At 47.1% G+C, this 19,624-nt stretch overlaps 7 protein-coding genes across 7 annotated transcripts; 2 read left to right on the plus strand and 5 right to left on the minus strand.

The window, feature by feature from the left end:
• Positions 1-70: 70 nt before the first annotated feature.
• Positions 71-808, minus strand: AGABI2DRAFT_194146 (hypothetical protein). The gene has a single exon (XM_006463205.1). The coding sequence runs from the start codon at positions 781-783 to the stop codon at positions 361-363; it is 423 nt and encodes a 140-aa protein (XP_006463268.1). The 5' UTR covers positions 784-808; the 3' UTR covers positions 71-360.
• A 286-nt stretch (positions 809-1,094) lies between these two features.
• Positions 1,095-1,731, minus strand: AGABI2DRAFT_194148 (hypothetical protein; the record flags this gene model as incomplete). Its single annotated transcript, XM_006463206.1, has 1 exon — positions 1,095-1,731. A coding segment is annotated over exon 1 (477 nt), but the record flags the coding sequence as incomplete, so codon positions are not given.
• Positions 1,732-3,033: 1,302 nt separating this feature from the next.
• AGABI2DRAFT_194149 (hypothetical protein) lies at positions 3,034-4,332 on the plus strand. The gene has a single exon (XM_006463207.1). The coding sequence runs from the start codon at positions 3,207-3,209 to the stop codon at positions 3,711-3,713; it is 507 nt and encodes a 168-aa protein (XP_006463270.1). The 5' UTR covers positions 3,034-3,206; the 3' UTR covers positions 3,714-4,332.
• Positions 4,333-7,027: 2,695 nt separating this feature from the next.
• AGABI2DRAFT_120092 (hypothetical protein) lies at positions 7,028-10,643 on the minus strand (the record flags this gene model as incomplete). The annotated part of the gene is made up of 7 exons (XM_006463208.1): positions 7,028-8,668; positions 8,724-9,096; positions 9,155-9,371; positions 9,426-10,027; positions 10,085-10,312; positions 10,368-10,536; positions 10,598-10,643. The coding sequence occupies 7 exons, from the start codon at positions 10,641-10,643 to the stop codon at positions 7,028-7,030; spliced, it is 3,276 nt and encodes a 1,091-aa protein (XP_006463271.1).
• A 956-nt stretch (positions 10,644-11,599) lies between these two features.
• AGABI2DRAFT_120093 (hypothetical protein) lies at positions 11,600-12,103 on the minus strand (the record flags this gene model as incomplete). Its single annotated transcript, XM_006463209.1, has 1 exon — positions 11,600-12,103. The coding sequence occupies one exon, from the start codon at positions 12,101-12,103 to the stop codon at positions 11,600-11,602; it is 504 nt and encodes a 167-aa protein (XP_006463272.1).
• A 2,950-nt stretch (positions 12,104-15,053) lies between these two features.
• AGABI2DRAFT_186905 (hypothetical protein) lies at positions 15,054-16,530 on the minus strand. Its single transcript, XM_006463210.1, has 5 exons — positions 16,328-16,530; positions 16,067-16,267; positions 16,007-16,015; positions 15,844-15,954; positions 15,054-15,777 (listed from the first exon to the last, which is right to left on the minus strand). The coding sequence occupies exons 1-5, from the start codon at positions 16,422-16,424 to the stop codon at positions 15,158-15,160; spliced, it is 1,038 nt and encodes a 345-aa protein (XP_006463273.1). The 5' UTR covers positions 16,425-16,530; the 3' UTR covers positions 15,054-15,157.
• A 1,235-nt stretch (positions 16,531-17,765) lies between these two features.
• On the plus strand, positions 17,766-19,014 carry AGABI2DRAFT_179685 (hypothetical protein; the record flags this gene model as incomplete). The annotated part of the gene is made up of 5 exons (XM_006463211.1): positions 17,766-18,161; positions 18,209-18,296; positions 18,347-18,532; positions 18,583-18,740; positions 18,796-19,014. The coding sequence occupies exons 1-5, from the start codon at positions 17,793-17,795 to the stop codon at positions 19,012-19,014; spliced, it is 1,020 nt and encodes a 339-aa protein (XP_006463274.1). The 5' UTR covers positions 17,766-17,792.
• Positions 19,015-19,624: the final 610 nt, after the last annotated feature.

Below are 19,624 nucleotides of genomic sequence, written 5' to 3' on the forward strand. Positions count from 1 at the left end.
GTTGATACAAGAGAGGTCGTTCAGGGTCCGATAGTAATAAGCTGAATCGATAACGACTGGACCAATCATTTTCAAGACCTTCTCCATATCTGAAGTCTATTATTACTGTTACAGAGAGCCGTCTAATTATGACGAAGCACTTGATATGGTTCGACGAGCTATACACCTATGTAATATATCTAAACATAGCGCGTAATAGTTCTAACATTATTTTAGTGTACACGCCCGCTGCAGCAAGGGTCCATCAGTGCAAGAGTGGAGGGAGATGAGCTTTTCGAAACAGCTCGAGTGGGCTGATCACGAATTGAGGGTGTAATTTGCGTGGAGGTGAGGCGGATGTCGTTACTGGGCTGGACGTCCTCATGCCTCGCGTCGTATATTGCCCTGCAGCTCCTCAACACGGATCCTCAACGTCTGGTTCTCCTCTCTCAACCCTCTTATCTCCTTATCCTTAGCCTCATTCGTAGCATTCACATAAGCCTCATACGATATTCTCCCTACCCTCTGCTCCTCTCTTTCACGCTGCATCAATTCTCTCTCTCGTTGAATTTCACTTCTCTCGCGCAACAGATTTTCAAATTCAAAACGGAGAGAATCACGTTCGGCTTGAATTTGATGCTGGAGTTCAGAGTTGAAAAGATGGATGAGTTGGTCAGCGGCTTTGGGGATGGGGTGGGGAGGGTTGATGGCGGGGAGTGTCGGTGATGATGAAGGCGGCTGTGTCTGCTGGCCGTTGGTGGCGGTGAAGTGGGGCGGGGGCGGGAGGGGATGTGAAGGAGGCATGGCGGGCAGACGACAAGAGGACGCTGATGGGATCTCTGATCTGATCATATAAGGCTTATACTCCCGAAACCTGCTACTCTTCCTCCGCTCCCTCGTTCGACCTCTCTTCCCATCTTCATGATCATACACCAACCGTTCTCGCTCAGCAACATCCGCCAAATCGCTCAAACTCGGAATCCGCGCATGGCGGTACGACGACGCAGGGACGACAACATCAGGTCGTGATCGGAAAGCCGGTAAAATGGCCCGCCCGGTCCGAGGTGACTTATCCCCAAACTCAAAAACCCCTCTCTCCTCCCCCTTCACGATGATCGAGTCAACTGGACGTAAGACGGGTGTCATACACGGCGTAGGTGGAAGTTGTAGTACTTTGATACCTTCGTCTTCATTATCCATCGATACTGCCATCGCCTTTCGTCGTTTTGCACTCGGCATTATCGGATCGAGTTCCACAGGTTCGACTTTCACCTCGAATTTGATTTTTTTCGCTTGTCTCCTTGTCGTCCCTGGTGTCGTAAGCGTCCGCAGTACTGGTGTGCTGCCACGGTCACTGCTTCCCGCCGCTGGGGTATGAGGCCGTGAAGACGATTCGGGTGTGATTATGATTGGCGTTAAGCCTCGTGCTGACGTCTGGGTCTGAGGTTGAGGGTAATAGAGACGAGAATTGTCCGATGTACATGTCGAAGTCGTTGTGTGCGAGCCGTTGAAGTGGATATTGCCACTAGGACACGTCATCCCTGGTGGGAGCGGGTCGAGTCGGACCGCCGGCGGGAGACCTTTCGCAGACATAATTATCCCTCGCACCGGGAACGCTATGTTTCCAACTATTATGAAGGGGGGTGGGGGAAGGAGAAAGAAATAAAAGTGAGAGAGAGAAAGGGGGACGTAGGGGGAGTTTGACGGCGAAACAGTTGCCCAGAAGATATAAAAAAACCATTTTGGCAGTGAGTGTATACCGGAACAGCGGGCCTAGCGGACCACAGTTAAGTATGGAAGTGGAAGGGGGTGTAGTAAGTGTGTCAAGGACCAAACTTGGCATCTACAAAGCCGACAGCGTTTTGTTGGATGGGATTTCAAGATCTCAGCCAAGTTAGGAACTCTTAGCAACTACATACATACTATGTATTTGAATTCCCATATCTCTGGATATAATGATCTTCGGTCCAAGTTACCGCAAAACTTCGCCATAATTATCCGTATCTCCCGAGCTAACCCTATATTAGATTTAGCACATCTGCGAGCCTGGATGATGATGAATGAAGAAAAATCGCCGCTCATGCTCGTATATAGTGAAGCCCCGATCGGATGGAGACCGTATGTTCTCATTACCCGCCCTTTCCTTTACATATGTATATGTCAAAAACCGATTAAACGCAAATAGCGTTCCCCGAGCCAATCCTTCGTCCTGTTGATTTCACGTGCCATGGGCCCATGGGCCATCACATCCCGAATAAATGATATGTATGTCATTTTTTTTTCCTATCAAAATGCAATGGGGCCCAGATTCAGCGTTTTGGGTGCCTAGACTGGGAACGGGGGAAAGAATACTGTAACACACACACACACAAAAAAAAAACAACATTGTTGTCATCAAGAAACTGTCAAAAACAGGCCCGCCTCCAGCCGCTTGAGTCCGTGGGGGTAAAGACAACGCTCGGAGAAATATTTCAAACCCGGCCGGCGGTGCTAATGTATACATATCAGTTCTTGTCATATCGTTTGGTTTTCGGTGAATATCGATCCGGTATTCCGATAAATTCCTGAGGTACAAAATACAACATTTCATAAAAACAAATTTGCAAAAAATCTTCAAGTTTTTCATAACAGCTAACAAGCTTCTTCGTGCTATGATACTAGCTGATACTAGTCACTCCGGTTTCTCCTCGGACACTTCTTTCTAGGAGGATCAGCTTCAACACACCCCCGGATCAAAAACTATGTGGAGACGGGGAAAGGAAGAACATTCCAACCGAAACAAACAGTTTTTGCGATGATCACGGTTTCACTATATACATAGAAGTTACATAGAACTTTTAGTGCCCCACTATCGTCTGATCATGATCATGATCAACAACAAGTTTCAAAAACAGACTTATTTTTAAAACTGTACAGAAACGTATGCGGGACTAGATTCGATTTTTCGAAAAGATTACAGTATCTTGGTTAGATTGGGACTAAGATTAGATCGTTTAGGCGAGGTTGGCGAACGATCAAGCACGACGGCTGTTGATTCTTGATCCAGAATCGCTGAAAACTATTATGAGCTTCTTCTAGCTTGCACGAGACTTGCGAGTACAAAATCTTAAAATAACGCTACACATATGGTAAAGTCCACTGTACAACTACAACGGTCCGAATGAAACCTAGAACAAAAAGCGGCCAAATGAAAAAAGAAATCACGCTCCTTGATACGAATTATACGAATGCCTAGAACCATCGCTTCCAACATAAGTTTGGGACACAGCTTGCCCTCCTCCAGTCGAACTAACCGAAAGCGCATAGGCCCCAGGTCCGCTACCCCATCCGACAGGATTCTGACCCACTTGGACCCCATTCCCATTCACACTAATTCTACTTCCTCCAGACCATCCTCTACCGGCAGCATTATTGATGTTCACCGTTCCATGAGGTCTATCCGGGACATAAGCCTGGTTCCCGATAACGACCATATTCCCAGTGTTGTGGTCTCTTCTTGGTGGACGAGATGTACTTTGCCGATGCGGATGACCATGAAAAGCAGAGTTCATGTTGAATTGCATCGAGTTACGCATCTGCTCCATATCATGCTGCATTGTCCGTCGCATATTCTCCATCCCGTGCCTCATTTCCTCCATACCACTCATACCCATATTATTCGAAAAATTCATATGTTGATTGTGTGGCGCAAAACGCTGTGGAGGCATAACAGAAGGGCCATGGAAGTTAATTGACTGTGAAGCACCGAAAGGAGACGCTGATTGATGAACGCTAAATCCCTGACCGGGATGCGTCCATGAATTGGTGCCCATGTACATGTTGGGTGGTGGGGATGGGCCGGGTATCGGGGGTGGAAATGATGGCGGCGATGGCGGTGGATTGGGTGGAAATGATGAGCGCACTGCGTGTGGCGGTGGCGATGGTGCAATCGGCGAATGTGGTGGGTGAACGCGTGGAGGCCGTGCTCGAGGACTACTGTGACTGCTCCTGTGATCGTTACTGCTGCGAGGGGAGGGTTTAGTCCGTTCGTGTTCGTGCCTTTCGTGCGTAGCTTTATGCTTTGTCTTCTTCATCTTCTTTGGCGAAGATCGCACTGGTGAAATATGGCGAGTCGATGAAGATGGTGAGGATACCGATGGTCCAGGTGTAGCAGAGGAAGAAATCAAGGTAGACGACAATGACTCGTCCACATCTTCTCCAAAATCGCTAAGCTTCGAGTCCGCGTAAATCCTAGGGCTACCCGGGGAGTAAGGAGGTGGAGAGTCTAAACGGTCAGAACTCGTTAGACTACTAGTAGTAGATATGGTGGAAAGAGTATCAGAGCTGTCATTGTCCGACATGATGGGATGGTGGTGGTAGAGAATCGAAACAAGACCTTTCTCGAAATAAGGTTTATATCAAGTTATGAGCCACGCACGTGCACTATCTAGTGACCAAAAGAGCCACTTGAACACAATGCACTGCGCAAGAAAGGATTTGGTAGCAAAGATGCCAAAGCACTGCGGGGACCAAGTCAGACATCAATGGTCCATTCAGATCGTGTAGTTGCACCATGCCGCAGTCGTCGTTGCATATAGGGGTGAATTAAATTCTTCATAGTCAATACTAAGGCTGTATAACCCGCCTCCATACCTAGATATTTATATGTGGCGCGTGCGCTCAGGGTGCGATTCTTGTCTGCTTAGGGCTGAAGTGATGCATCGATGGCCACTTGTTGTTCAACTTCAACTTCCGCATGAGAGCGTACAGTGGCTGTGCGAAAGAACATGACCTCAATAATTCATAGTTTTGATGGCGTATGCCTCGCCCTGTAATCCATTTCAAATGAGGGTCCAGTCTCGCCTCAGTTTGAGTAATAAGCCCTGCGGAGCTGAGAATCAATACTTTCTAGGGCCACCAGGTGGCCAACGATACTAGGTAAGATGCCTCCAACCCTGTACGGCTTAAAAGTGTAAGGAGAGTAAGTCTGCTTGCTATGGTCGGTGAGGACTGGGGGTGTAGAGTACGAGATGTGTAATGGAAAGAGGAGTAGAAAGACGTGGTTGGGTGGGTAATCCGCTCAGTGTTGGCGACTTTCAAGAAATCTGTAAAAAAGAGTAGAATATAAAACTCGAAAGATTTCGCAGGTACAATGGATGACCCTCCACAGAGCAAACGAATATACTAGATTATTTTTGCTGTACAAGAAAGGAAATTAATTTGATTGCCTATCACGCCGAAGGCTAAATCGGGTATCCCGCGGAGCGGATCTTAAAAACCGACTCATTCTAGATTACAGACTAGAGAGGGCTTTCTTACCCCCTCTCTAGATGAGTTCAACGCTCTACCTAGGGTCTTTACCCCCTTTGTATAGATATTACTCCTTTTGTAATACGTTGAAGATCGGATCGTCGAGATTGTTCGTCTGGCCACCTCAATTACTGTCTGATTACTGTCCTGCTGCTGCTCGATGCAATGATAGTAAGGTCGTCTTCATCCTCATATAGCTTTGGCATGTATTGAAATAAAAAATCTTGACTGGCCATAAACTGGTCGAAGCCCTCATGTTTGGTTTCATTATCGAGGTTGTGCCCCTCCATCGCGCCAGTAGATAAGATGGCCGTTGTTGACCCAGTATGGTATTTTGATTGGTATTACATCACAATCTATATATTCTAATAATTCTGGTATATATATTCAGATGTCTACGGCTAACGTCGCCTTGCATCAAACACTACGGAGTTCGAAAAGTTTTGATCAAAAATAATCTAGGATTCTACTTTATGCTGTGGAGGGTCATCCAATCATTCCATAAATCGTAGAATCATTTAATCTGTTGAAAAATTCCAGCTTTATTAGGCCAGTTGATTTTCTTCCGAGCATCTTGGGTAGCCGTTGTGCGGGGCGGGTCGATTTCCGGGAAAACAGTGATATGTTCCTTATGTCAACGTCTATTTGATGATTTGGAAGATGATGCCAAATCAATAACTCGGACTCGGCGAACTGGGAGTGATAGACTCAAGTTCTTTCCTCAGGCGGGCGGGGCAGATTGAGATAAATATCGATCCTTTTGACTTTCTATTGATGGTTTTTCGAGGGCACTCGACCACCCGCCAGTTCATTAGTGTTGTTTAAACCACTGCGGTCTTGAGCAGACACAGTTACACAATCATTACGTTGCCAAAGTCGCTGTTTTGGAAGCTAAGAATCCTCTATAGAGCAACGGTCAATATTCAGTCAGTCTTTCACAAAGGTATGCCGAATACCTTTATAAAAGCATTCCCAATTCAACATTGAACGGCTCAGCGTCTTTGTATACGGAGTGGATACATACCAATAAGCAACGCCATGAATGGTGTTGACAGAAAGCGTTAGTGCGGGCAGCCTCAAGGTTAGCTGGGCAAGAAGGTCGCCCGCTCGGGTCAACGTGTGATTGTAAGGGTATGTAGAACATTGGCCAATTGTAGAACACGAGGCACTATCGCATACAAGATCCCGAAGCTCCCTTTTGAGGAACCTAGTGTTGTACTCAGCGCTGAGCGGAGAGATCTTTAATTACTCAGGGAAATTTGACCGAAAATCTAGCTGAGATGAAGCGATTTGGTTCCAGATGTCAGGTTCTCGGGGAGCGCCACCCAGCTGGAAGCCTGAGCTGGATGGCGTCCAGCTTCTCGGTGCGCTATTGAGAGGTGAAATGAGGGTGGGATGAGCGGTGAAGTTGCGTGACTAGTGGTCACCTTCGGTCCATCTCCAGAAGTGATCATGAGCACACATACCCATCAGAACCGACACTTTCACTGTATCCCTCAGCTTTGTTCCCGATAGTGATAGCATAAATTACAAAACGACTTGACTCGTACCCGCCGTGCACTGGCGTGCGGCGGTCCTCAAACACAAGTGAAGAAATGAATAATGGCGCGGAAAGCCAGGAATGGCAAAAGATGATAAGAATAGAATAGCGGGAAAAGACTAAAAACCAAGTGGAAAGGTTGACCTTTGTTAGCATGCTCCATACACAATATCATAGCATCTGTTCACTCCCAGTGTTGATCATGAAGCACCTCAGTATTCAACAATCATGACCATCACCACACGGCCGCTTCGTCTTCTCCATCACCCACACCTCAAGCGCCTCTGCATCCTTCCACTGCCCCTGGTCCCTGTATGTCGACGCAAGATTGGCCATGCTCGTGAGTGTGTAAGGATGATCATCGCCGAGCAGCCGCTGCATCTTTCCCATCACCACCACCTGAAGCGCCTCTGCTTCCTTCCACTGCCCCTGGTTCCTGTATGTGCCCGCAAGATTGCCCATGCTCGTGAGTGTGTCAAGATGATCATCACCGAGCAGCCGCTTCCTCTTCTCCACCACCACCACCTCAAGTGCCTTTGCTTCCTTCCACTTCCCCTGGATCGAGTATATGGACGCAAGATTGGCCATGCCCATGAGTGTAGCAGGATGATCATCACCAAGCAGCCACTTCCTCTTCTCCGTCACCACCACCTGAAGCGCCTCCGCTTCCTGCCACTTCCCCTGGATCCTGTATGTGGACGCAAGATTGGCTATGCTTGTGAGTGTGTCAGGATGATCATCACCAAGCAGCCGCTTCCTCTTCTTCATCACCACAACCTGAAGCGCCTCCGCTTCCTTCCACTGCCCCTTGTTCCAGTATATGGACGCAAGATTATTCATGCTTGTGAGCGTGTCAGGATGATCATCACCGAGCAGCTGCTTCATCTTTCCCATCACCACCACTTGAAGCGCCTCTGCTTCGTTCCACTTCCCCTGGTTCCTGTATGTGGCCGCAAGATTGCCCATGCTCATGAGCGTGGCAGGATGATCATTACCGAGCAGCTGCTTCCTCTTCTCCATCACCACCACTCGAAGCACCTCTGCTTCCTTCCATAGCCCCTGGTTTGAGTACGTAGACGCAAGATTGGCCATGCTCGTGAGTGTGTCTGGATGATCATCACCAAGCAACCGCTTCCACTTCTCCATCACCGCCACCTGAAGCGCCTCCGCTTCCTTCCACTGCCCCTGTTCGAAATATACAAGTGCCAAACCACTCAAAACCGAAGGCGCCATCTGTTCTGGATCGACCGAGACTCTGGAGCTGGAGATATGCTGCAAAAGTGTGCGTCGATATTTGTAGTCCTGGTCCTCGAATGTCCAAGAAATTGATAGACCAATGATGCTGAGTACACATTGCCGCATGAGCTGTCTGTTTCCTTCCATGGTGCTACGACTCCACTGTTGTACTAGCGGATGAATGCTGTAGGTATGATTTCGAGCATCATATTCAATGAGCGAATATGAACGAAGGCGCTTGCTGACCTGCTTAAAGTCCCAAGACCAGTCTGGACCTCGTTTTCCCAGCTCGTTCAACAACTCAGTCACTTTGTTTTGTAGTTCGGAATCCTCCAGTTCCTCTTCAGACGATGCCGCCTTTTCGAACATTTCCTCCGAGATTCCTTCGTGATTTAGCAACGAGAAGATTTGGAGCAAAGATCTTGCTGACGCGTCAAGTTTCTCGTAGCTCAAACTCCACGTCGCATACACCGCTCGTTCGTATGGATCTCCTCCCTGAAACTCTTCAGTCTGTAACAGTTTGTCGTGGTGACGTCGATAGAATTCTCGATATTCGCTTAATGACAAGTGGCAATGAATATAAGCACCAGCTTGGGAAATAGCCAAAGCAAAGTAATGGAGTTCCTGTCTCGTGCTTTAGACTGAAAGTGTTTTCTGAAGAAACGAAAATGAGAAGAACCTGTACAATCGCCTCTGCCAGCACTTTATTTTCATAGCTCTCTTCTGCCCGAGCCCGATCCAGCAGCAGATTTTTCGCATCTTCGTGCTCCATCGCACCAACTTTTGCATCTCCGTCTTTCGCGGAAAGAAGGCGAAGCTCTGGGTTACGTGTTGTAACCAGGATGTTTCCAGATTGAGGAAGGAATTTCTTCAGTTTCAAGTTCACATCGTCCGCGTTGTCGAAGAAGAGAAGCCAGTTTCCCTCACGCTGGCTTGCAAGCCAATGGAGACTCGCATCTACTGATCGCTCTGCATTCCCTAGAGTGATGGCTTCAAGGTCTGTTCGAAGAGTCTGTTCATTGGTCGCGTCAATGTAGAAGACGTCGGAGAAGCTGGAATTAAACATATAAATTGTCGCCAGTCGCGAATTTGTAGAGAGTAAGATCATACCAGGTTGAATCTTGCACAAATTTGAAAGCAATTTGGGTCTTACCGGAACCCCCAAGACCATGCAAAACGAAGACGCGTCGAGAATCACTCCCTAACTCAAAATATTTGCGCATCTTTTCCAGGATTTCCTCTCGTCCCATAAATGGTTGCACAGGAAGCGGACAACGCTTGCGTTCCCTGGCTTGTGGAACCGATTCGTTTGGAGGCCTAGGAGTAACTAGGTAACAAGATTAGATTCCTATGAGGATCTACAAGAGCGAGTCTTCCATACTGATTTGCTCGAGTAGCAGCTGCCCTCTCGGGACTCTGATCGTACTAACCAACAAGCCAAGCTTCTTGGCGACCTCCTCCTTCCTCATATATTGCGTTGTATGAGCCTTCACATTGCTAAGTTTCTCCCATTCGGAGAGCGCTATTTCCTGCATCCCCTGCTCGACATTTAGCCGAAAATAGGTGCTCGGCAAGTTGGAGAAACGGTGCAACATATCTTCGTGTGTTGATTCGCAGTCGGTGGTTATTCTCCTTAACGCATCGATGACGTCGGTTGGTAGGATTCGCTGCCAGAACCCAGGTTTCTTGATCTCGTTTACTCTGGCCTGTCCAGTGCCAATGCTCACCAAGCACCCGATTTGACGAGCGCCAAATAGAGCATTGGCTTCTTCCAGTACCACCTGACTCGGATTATTGCGGCCTAGTCCACCATCGATAAAGGGCTGGTCCCCCCCAATTATAATGCGCTTGAAAAATGTGGGTGCCGCAGATGTCGCTCGAGCGGCCTCCCAAATCTTGCAATTTATATGTGTTTCACGAGACTGGTATGTCCTGAAAAGCACTGGAATTTCCAAGTTATGGGCGTTCTTGGCACAGACGAAACTAGTAATTCTTTGAATTCAAAATTCAAATGCATGGAAGAGTGAGTAATATACTCACGTTCTGCAGACTCCAGCTTGATCACCTTCTAATAAGGATGACTCGGAATCACCAGTTACGTTCTTCACAACAGATTTCATGGCTGCTTCGAGTGTTGTCGCCCTGAATTTTCCGTCTCCCCATGGCCATGGCTTCATAGCGGAGAAGACTTGTTTTGCCAGAGCATCATACTTTGTTATTGCCGTGTCTACATCCATCCGGAGACGCCCAAGCATCAAAGCAATTATCCTGTAATATACATGTGAGTAACATGAGACGATTGTAGGTGTATAACGCAGCGCACCCTCCAGTACTAGTACCGCCAATCAGATCGAAGTAATCGCACGGCTTCGGGAGTACGCTAAGAGGTTCTTTGCCGTCCTTTTTCCGTTTCTCGTTCTCCTCAAACATCAGCTTGTGCATGACTTCTTTGATGATGAGTAGTTCTGAAAGTCCGCGAATCCCACCGCCATCTGTTCAGAGTTTACTAGTTAGCCACTCTATTGGTGAGAGAATGCAAACGGACGCATGCACCTAACGCGAGCAGCCTCAAAGGCGGACCCTCTGCAGAAGAAGTCATCGTTAAGACCAAGGATCAAGCTCGAGGCTGTGAGATATGCACGCACCTTAACTTTCACACGGAAAGGCCTAGTACCCTTCGCTGCGACAGCTGGTTATTGATATTATCGGAAGCAAAGGAGGACCAAGAACGTTGTTTGGGATCCCGAGTTCCTTGTGCTGGATGACACGATGACATCCTATGTAGAAACAATCGGGATGTAGTGTGGTGAGACGAATTGAATTTTCATTGTTTGTTTCCGGACCGTTGATTCTCTATTTGTTCCTGTTTGAAAACACTACCCTCGAAACCGTGATTCTTTATAAGTACTTACCACAATTGTGTGCCGGACCTCGGCCTTTGATCATTAACCTTTGTACTTTGAAGACTGCTTAGGGCCGAAGTGATGCATCGATGGTCAATTGTTGTTCAACTCAAGTTCAACTTCCACATGAGAGCGTCACTATAGTGGCTGTGCAAAAGAACATGACCTCAATAATTCATAGTTTTGATGGCGTATGACCTCGCCCTGTACTACATTTCAAATGAGGGTCTTGTCTCGCCTCAGTTTGAGTAATTAACCCTGCGGGACTGAGAATCAATACTTTCTAGGGCCACCAGGTGGCCAATGATACTAGGTAAGATGCCTCCAACCCTGTACGGCTTAAAAGTGTAAGGAGAGTAAGTCTGCTTGCTACAGTCGGTGAGGGCTAGGGGTGCAGAGTACGAGATGCGTAATAGAAATAGGAGTAGAAAGACGTAGTTGGGTAGTCCTTAGTGAAGTCACTCAGCGCTGACGACTTTCAAAGAATCTGTAAAAACGAGTGGAATGTAAAGCTCAAAAGATTTCGCGGAGTACAAACATGCCATAAATCATAGAAGCATCTTTGAATCGCTGATACAAACAAATCACGTCTAAGTCAACTTGAATATCTCAAACTCGAAACTCGAATTTCAGAACTCTCCGGTATCAATGTTCAACCACTCGCAGCAGGCGCAGTAGTCTTTTGTGTAATTCCTCGGCTCCAGGTGTGCCTCCCAGTTCGAACAATCGCTTTGACCTCCTCAGGCATATCCGCTCCCTGTACCGCATGGGACCAACGGCCTACATCTTGTCGGCTCAAATGAGTGGCCGAGCCTGCCGTAACATTTGAATCATTGGGACTGGAGCTACCTCGTTGCGAAGCCGGCGAGGAAGCGCTGTTAACTTGACTAGGTTGCGGTGAATTTGAGGACCGATGATGGGTGTTGGCATTTGAGTCGGGCGGAACAGCTATGGCTCCGTTTCCGTTTTGTGTGCTGGTTTTCGCTCCTGGTAAAACTCGCCCTGAACTCGAGCTCGAGCTTGAAGCTAAACTCTGAATAGAATGGTTCCCTGAATCGCCAGAATCACGTCTTTGGTTCTCGGCTTTCCGTTTATCAATAATTCTGTAGAAGGTCTCAAAAAGAGGAACCTTACTATTTGTGAAGGAGCTAGACATCGCAGTGGGGAAGAATGGGAGTGTCTGAAGGTAAGAATAGTAGATTCGATACCGTTTTTATAGCGTATTAGCCCCCTCAGCGATACCCACAAAGCTGTAATGTTTTATGTTGTTTAAACTCGGCTTACCTTGAATTCTGAAGCATGAGGCCATGAGCGTCCAGGGTTCGCAGACGTTTTTTCTCAGGCACCCACATAATTGATATTATGCGATCGAGGGGAAAGTATCACTAGATCGTCGAAAGGCAGATTTGATCGCGCATTGCAGAACAAGGGTTTCCTAAGTAAGATTTTTCAAATGACAATAGAGTCTCCCTAGATTGAGCGGCTATGTGATTATACGAATAATTCCAAATGTGAAGGATTCAGGCATCGATTGAACCTCAGAGTCGAGTACGAATAAGCTGACACGGACCAAAGTATTGGTCTAAACGTTCACAGCCTGGCTCCAAGCTCATAACTCAAGAACGCAAATAAGCCTAGATAGATAGAAGCAATGACCTACTGTGGGCGTGGATGAGAAAACAACCGTATAGCTCGGATCAGCCCTCATCTCGCGGATCTTTCACATATCTACCTTTAGATTATGGGTATCCTGATACATGATTTCGAAAGAGAAGATTCTCAAAAAGGGCGTGCTTCTCTATGAGCATTTGCGATCGGATCGTGATAAATATAGGTTCATGCACCGCGCATAATCGAATGTTAGGCAGAAGACTACCGCCAGATAATTCTGAAGCAGTTGCCCAGCCATAGAGATGTTTAGTGTATGATTTCAACCAAGAACCGTCGGATTGGAAATAACAAGGCAGAGTCGGTAGCCAGCTCATTGCAGACAATTGATTCCCGTGATCTTCTTGGCCGGTGGCCGAGTTCGCAAGAAGATTCGAGAGGTTATTTTCAGCCATTTGCACCCATAAAAGAAGCCTTCGCAGGAGGCGTGATTTATGTGCATGAACCCACGTGTCGTGAGTTCTCCAGTATCTTGAACAGCAACATAAAGAGCGATGCATGATAATCTGTCCAGGATAATTCAAAGACAATTGAGTCTTGAGAGCCTAGAGGCGAATGAGAAAGGTCAGAAGGGTCAACTTTGTCGTTCGTTGATCGCGATCAGTACGAGTCTGCTGACCTTTTCATCCCCGGACTGTCTGAGTGGTGTTTGCAACCCTGAACCGCTAGACTGACCAAGCATCGGGGTGCGTGCTTTACACGTTCCGATCGGGGGTGAACGATTTTTTTAACCCAGAGTTGAACAAGGATAACTTGAAGTACGTTATATGCATGACGCCGACTGTTAGCAACAATCATTGCGAGTATCCCAGAGACACTAATAGCTTTGTTCAAAAAGTCCAGAACTGGCGATGCTCCCGAAGAGGTACACAGACGGTGACAGACCTGAATAAAGCTTGGCGTGTGTTCCTGGCTCACTAGAGACGACATGAGACGACAAAGGAAGACGAGCGCCTGAGACCGATCGGCGCAGTACGGCTGCAGTGATTTTAACCCACGGGTGGTGCGGAATGAGGACTCTAGGTCTCCAAGTTGGTTTGAATATGATCAGAAAGTAGAATACAGTGTGATATCTGTGATATCCAACCGCGAGCACGCGACACACATCTAATTTGGCTTCGCGGGGTTTTCCGACAGGAACCACTGTAGACGTCATCTAGATTCGACATCAAACTGTGCCCACCATCATCAAGAAGAAGAATCATGCAGAGACCCATACTTAAGCTCCGTCATTATGCTCATTGAAATGAATGGTTGGCGTATAGGCTTCCAATCGAATACCCTGAGAGAAGGATGACAAGCACCGCTGACAGTACCTCCACTCGAACCGCAACAACGGCTCCCCAGCCTCTCCGCCAATATTCAAAATGTAACATGCAGCGCTCGGATGCTGTATACATACCTAGAGGCGAAAGTGTACCTAGTCGCGGTGGTGCGCTTAGAATCACACTGTGATGATCAGGAATATGACGGCAATTAATATGGCAGCAACATGAACGCGAGTGCGTCGATGGCAGATCACAAAGTTAAGCTCACCACCTCACGCCCCGAATTCACCAGGGTACATACCTGGACCGATAGATCTAGCAACTATCAATTTTGTTCGTTATAGCCGAGCTTTTGATATTCCGAAGCAACCTCAATGAAACATCGACTACGACACTTGCTATCTCGGTCAGGTTCGGAGTCGCTTCAACGACCCCAACCCGCCACTGCTGTCAAGTTAGAGCAAAAACGGCTTCCCCTGAGCCGCCTTTTTCTTAGTCAATACATAGGGCAAATCATGCTCCGAGACTCGGGCCGTTGCATATCGCTGATCCAACCTCCCCCTTGCCGCTGACTCCCGAGCTTCTCTTTCGTTTCCGACGCCTCTTCTTCGGCACTAACTCTTACCGTTTTTCGACGCCATCGTCACCGCAACCTCCAGATCCACCTTCTCATACATTCTGGTCATCTCGGCGTCCGACGGCCCAGACCAATCTGGTCAATAGGCTGACTAGGTGCAGGTGGATGGCAATGTGTTGAAGTAGCAGCTTACGCGTTGACTCTTGATGATTTCACATTTCATCAATGCTCACCTACATTATCCCCATTCTTGTCACTACGCCCAACTCCGGGCGATCAACTTCGAAGGCATTGTGCTCATTGAAACTGGTGGAAGCGCCACACCAAGGTAGATCTTCACATCCTTCTTGGTTTTGGAGGCACTAACAAAGCAAAGAGGAAAAAAACATGCCCTAGTCCGTTATGCCGAGTGTAAATGAACGACGAGGGGCATAGATGGCCCAGCCTATCATACATCTTGGTTGTCTTGACCTTCGTCCCAGTATTGCACGCCGCATCCACGAAAACGCTAAATCCCCTATTCAACAAAATTCACACCGCAAGCTGTTTTCTCCTGCATCTCGATATATTTCGAAAACTCAAGCTCAGATCATGAGAATGAGAATCGAGTCTTGTGAAACGACGAGTATGAAACATACAGGACTAATACAACGTTGTAGTCGAATTATACACGCCCAAAAACTTACACTGGCGCATATCAGTAACCGGCTCGGAACCAGTCAATGATCATATCTGGTGCACCTTCACCTGATTCCCCAAGTTCCACTGCAAAAAGCGGGTCGTCGTGTACACCATCATGTTCCTCCATTTTGACGTGAGCATGGAAGTTCTCGAATACAGCGTTAAAACGAATAATCTCATCCTTGAGACATTCTTCCCGACCTGCCGTGATAAGAACACGATCAACCAAGGCATCGACACCTTTCCACCAATCATCCCCTGCACTGTTGGCTTCGACGTAACCGAGGTACTCTTTTGGCACAGGTCTGAGAATCTCTGTACCCCAGTAACGCAGAGTGCCAGTAGTCAGTATGTCGGTGGGATCACCGCTCTTGAATGTTCCGTGTATATCCGAGAGATCCACCCAAGGAGACATCAAGTATGCACCTTTTAAAGGTGCAGCAAGAGATAGAGCTGGTACATTTTTGTACTCCAGAGGGTGCAAGAGGTGGGAAAGAACTTGAAGGATCAAGTTCGCACCAGCCGAATCACCCGCCAATTGAATATCTTGTGGTTTAACCCCAAGGCTCGTGAGGTGATTGATGGCAGCCACCGCTTGTTTGAGTTGGGTTGGGAAAGCAGCGGCAGGGACGAGAGCTTTACGGGAAAGCGTCTGGGTCAGTTGTCTTCGTAGGGCAGGTTCACTGGTAATGAAATGCTCACTGTACTCAAGCATAGCTAAAGATACATTGATGCCGCGCTCGCCAAGTTTGGCGCCGACACGGGCCCAGAACTTCACGTGAGTGTCAATGGGAGGCAGCAAGAAAGCGCCCCCTATTTCCAAATGAATAAGTCATACACGACATACCAAGAGATGTAGACTCACCATGAAAAACTAAAATGACCTTTTCCAGTCTCCGTTCACCGACCCAGAGAAGATTTGCACCTTCACCGATTGCCTCGATGTGAGGCTCTTGTTTGACCTGCTTGCACCAGGCATTATAGGTTGCTTTGGTTGTTCCGATAACGTGTTGGCATTGTCGGATGTTGAGCTTGGTGAGTAAGAATCGAGTAAGGCCATCACGAAGGCTGCGCTTTCTGGTCCTACCACTCCATTTGAAGAGATATGACCAAACCAATACGACGGCTGCCCCGGAAAAAGTCACGTTAGCTTCCCAGCAGACACTGGTAGAAATACTGCACTCACGAAGGACAGCAAGTTTGGAGAATAATCCGATTTTATCAATGAAGGAGGGGCGGCCGTACTGGTTTGCTCGCAATATCTCCTGGGAGCTTTCTGGCATTGTTTTGGATTAAAGGGAACGAGACTGAACCCAAGTAAGAGAAAACGTTGAAGAACACACGGGGGTGCTCTGTCTGTGTTAATAGTGCGGTCGAGGGCATGGGAAGCTCCACCCGCGACAGCCTGCCTTTTCCCAGACTAGTCATGAAAGTGTATGTATACCTGAAGTACTTACGGGCTATGAATAGCCGGAATGGTTTTGGCGTGACCAATGGCAATGATTCATCTCTGTGGTTTCTCAAGCGTCCTTCAGTAAGTGATAGAATGATGAATCTGATACTTTGTGTGTATGGAACATATTAGTCTGATGCGCCATGACAGATTGGTTGACTGGGCTAAATATGTGCAGAACATGGGGAATTTGTATGCGGATCAGTCTACTAACGCCACCGGAAGCAAGGCCTATGTCAAAATTGGATCTGATAATCCAAATCGGATCAGTAACCTCAACAACGACTGAAATGATTCATAGAAGTTCTATTAGTGACAAGTGTGCGATTAACGTGTTTGATACAAAATGATGATCAAGATGGAGGATTTGGCGTCTGACTCAGTTTTGAGATCCGGGTTCTGAGAGCACCTATTTACCCTTCAACACTTTTGTGCAATCCTTTCGCTTTTCCTGTTCATTACATTCAGTGTCAACATAGTACGTGATTCTTTCTTTTGCTTCTACCGGTCTGCGGATAACCCTCAAAACATCATACAACTAGGGTCACAACTCATGGAAGGTGACTCATGGTGCCAACCTAGGAAAGATACCTCGCCAGTTGGTGCACAAAGATGGGGTAAATGTGTTGAAGTATCCTCACTCAGCTGGGCTCAGAAGGGTTGGCCGTGTGAAATATTTGTCGCCTAATTGGGAACTTGATCAACTTGGTCGACTTACTGGGCACTTGAACGTCACCGACTCTCGCCGAGCGTTGCAACATTTTCCTTACCCCTGGGAGGCCTGCAGAATTCTGATCACTATCTCTCGGACCTTCTACTCTCGCCATTCAACATTACATCTTGGTGTCTTACATTATGGGCCGTCTTCATCTTTCCAAACGATATCCGGCTCCCTGAAGAGATCATACTAGTACATATGCATAATCCTGCGAAATTACCGTACAGGTCGGTGATCATGTTTGTTTGCCACTGCCTTGACTGATTAAAATGGTTTGCTGTTGAAAGATGAAAGATTCATCAAGATATTACTCTGCTGACATCTGTTTGACAACCCTTTATCGGTATCAGGAGCTCGAATTTGTCTTGTCCATCTCATTACGCACCGTTGGAGTATCAAATGTGGCTTCTATATCGGTAATCCACTGAACAGCGAGAGTATAAAAACAGGTTTCTTTCAGACAGGTTTGTGTTGCCCTCAATGGACGACCGCATTCCCTCAGCCTTGGACGAAGCACTCACTCTCATTTGCGCTACAAGTATCGGGAGCTCCCTGTACACCCTCTCTCTCATCCTTTACTGCCTTTATGCTCGCCTCTCATATTCGCAGTTTCGACGTCCTGGTTTCAAACGACAGACGCTTTGGGCATTTACCTTGGCTTCGGTCATGATTATATGTGGAACAGTCAATGTGGTACTTAATAATCAATACATCCGGATCATTTTTGTCGACTACAAGAACCTGCCTGGAGGCCCACTTGGCCTTTCAGCGCAGAATCATGTCGCGACGGTCATACAAATAAACAGCATCATCAGCTTCATAGTAGAATTCTTGGCAGTGGGTGTATTAGTGCGTCAACATTTCTATTATATAACAATTCACTCAGATCTGTCTAGCTGTGGCGTGTTTGGGTTATTTACAGTGGGACGCAGTTTGCTGTTCCCGCCATCATTTTGGCTACATTATCCTATCTGGCCTCAGTTGGTAAGCTCTAATTCGGTGAATCCATGTTGGCTCCTTTAAGACGTTGCTAGTAACGAGAATCCTGCATTTGGTTTTCGGATGGGGTCCTCTGGCCGGGTCATATTCAAACGTCCCTCGTACCACATACATAGTGAACGTGATGGCTGAGGCATTCACCGCCGCAAGCAAATTCATCATGACATCAATGATCATCATATGTCTGATGTTTGTCCGACAGAAACATATCAAGTTGATGGGTACGCATCCAATATAACTATAACAAACAGTGAGGGCTCACTAACCTCAGGTCAAACTGACGTTGCTGCGCAATACTTGGGTATCGCTGCAATGTTGATTGAGTCCTATTCACTAAGTACTATATGGAATTTTGGCTACCTAATCGGATATATCCTCAAAGATCCTTCCGCGAATCACTTTTTCGGTGGTGTTGGTATACATATCGCGGTGAGTGCTCTTTGCAGATCGTTAGTTGATACACTAATGATCTTTTTCCTCAAAGACTATTTCATACTTCCTCGTTTGGTGTCGAGTATTTTCGGGACGCGCTTGGGACAAACAAACTCAAAATAGACTTACTACTTTGCAGTGGGACTGTAACATCCAGCCAACCAATGTCGATGATGATTCATGCACGGGTGTTGTCGATATACGTCGTAATAAGGAAAACAGAAATACCTCCACACTCAGTTCGTACACAAATGTCCAGGTTGATGTGTAGATTACGCGATTGACTATCAAATTTTTGCCTGAAAGCCTCGGTTTGACGGAGACGCTGAGACCGAGTGACAGCTTCTAGATCTAAATATCATCATGCAGATAGGACGAAACTCCCTTCTCTTTTGATAAACTGTCCGATATTTTAATCTGTGATCTTGGCGGAGGTTGGCCGTTCAAAAAATTGATAGTCGATATGTCACCCCAGATTCAAGGCGGGACCAAATAAGCAAATAGGCTAATGGATGACGCGGCCCCGCTGTGGCGACGACGACAAATTGATTGGCATCGTACAGCATCATCGAGGTTGCCATACTTCGTGGATGTCTCTTTCTCGCTTGTATGAATATTTCTCTTTCTTTTATTACCCCATGTAGACGACAAAACCCCGCCAGAAGGATGAGAAACAGTTAAAGTTGACAACTTTTATCAACCAAGATGTTGTACAATTGACACGTTGGTCTCAAAAGAAACCTGAAGATTGCTCAGTCTCTTGCTAGGAGAATCCAGAACCCAAACGAAAGTTTTCGGGTTTAGAGACTAGTGTCGATGTCAAAATGACCGCGGTAAGCCAATCTAGGGCGACCGAAAAAGGTGGCAGAGGTATTCTGCTG

Source organism: Agaricus bisporus (assembly GCF_000300575.1).
Source record: "Agaricus bisporus var. bisporus H97 unplaced genomic scaffold AGABI2scaffold_8, whole genome shotgun sequence".
NCBI lineage: Eukaryota > Fungi > Basidiomycota > Agaricomycetes > Agaricales > Agaricaceae > Agaricus > Agaricus bisporus.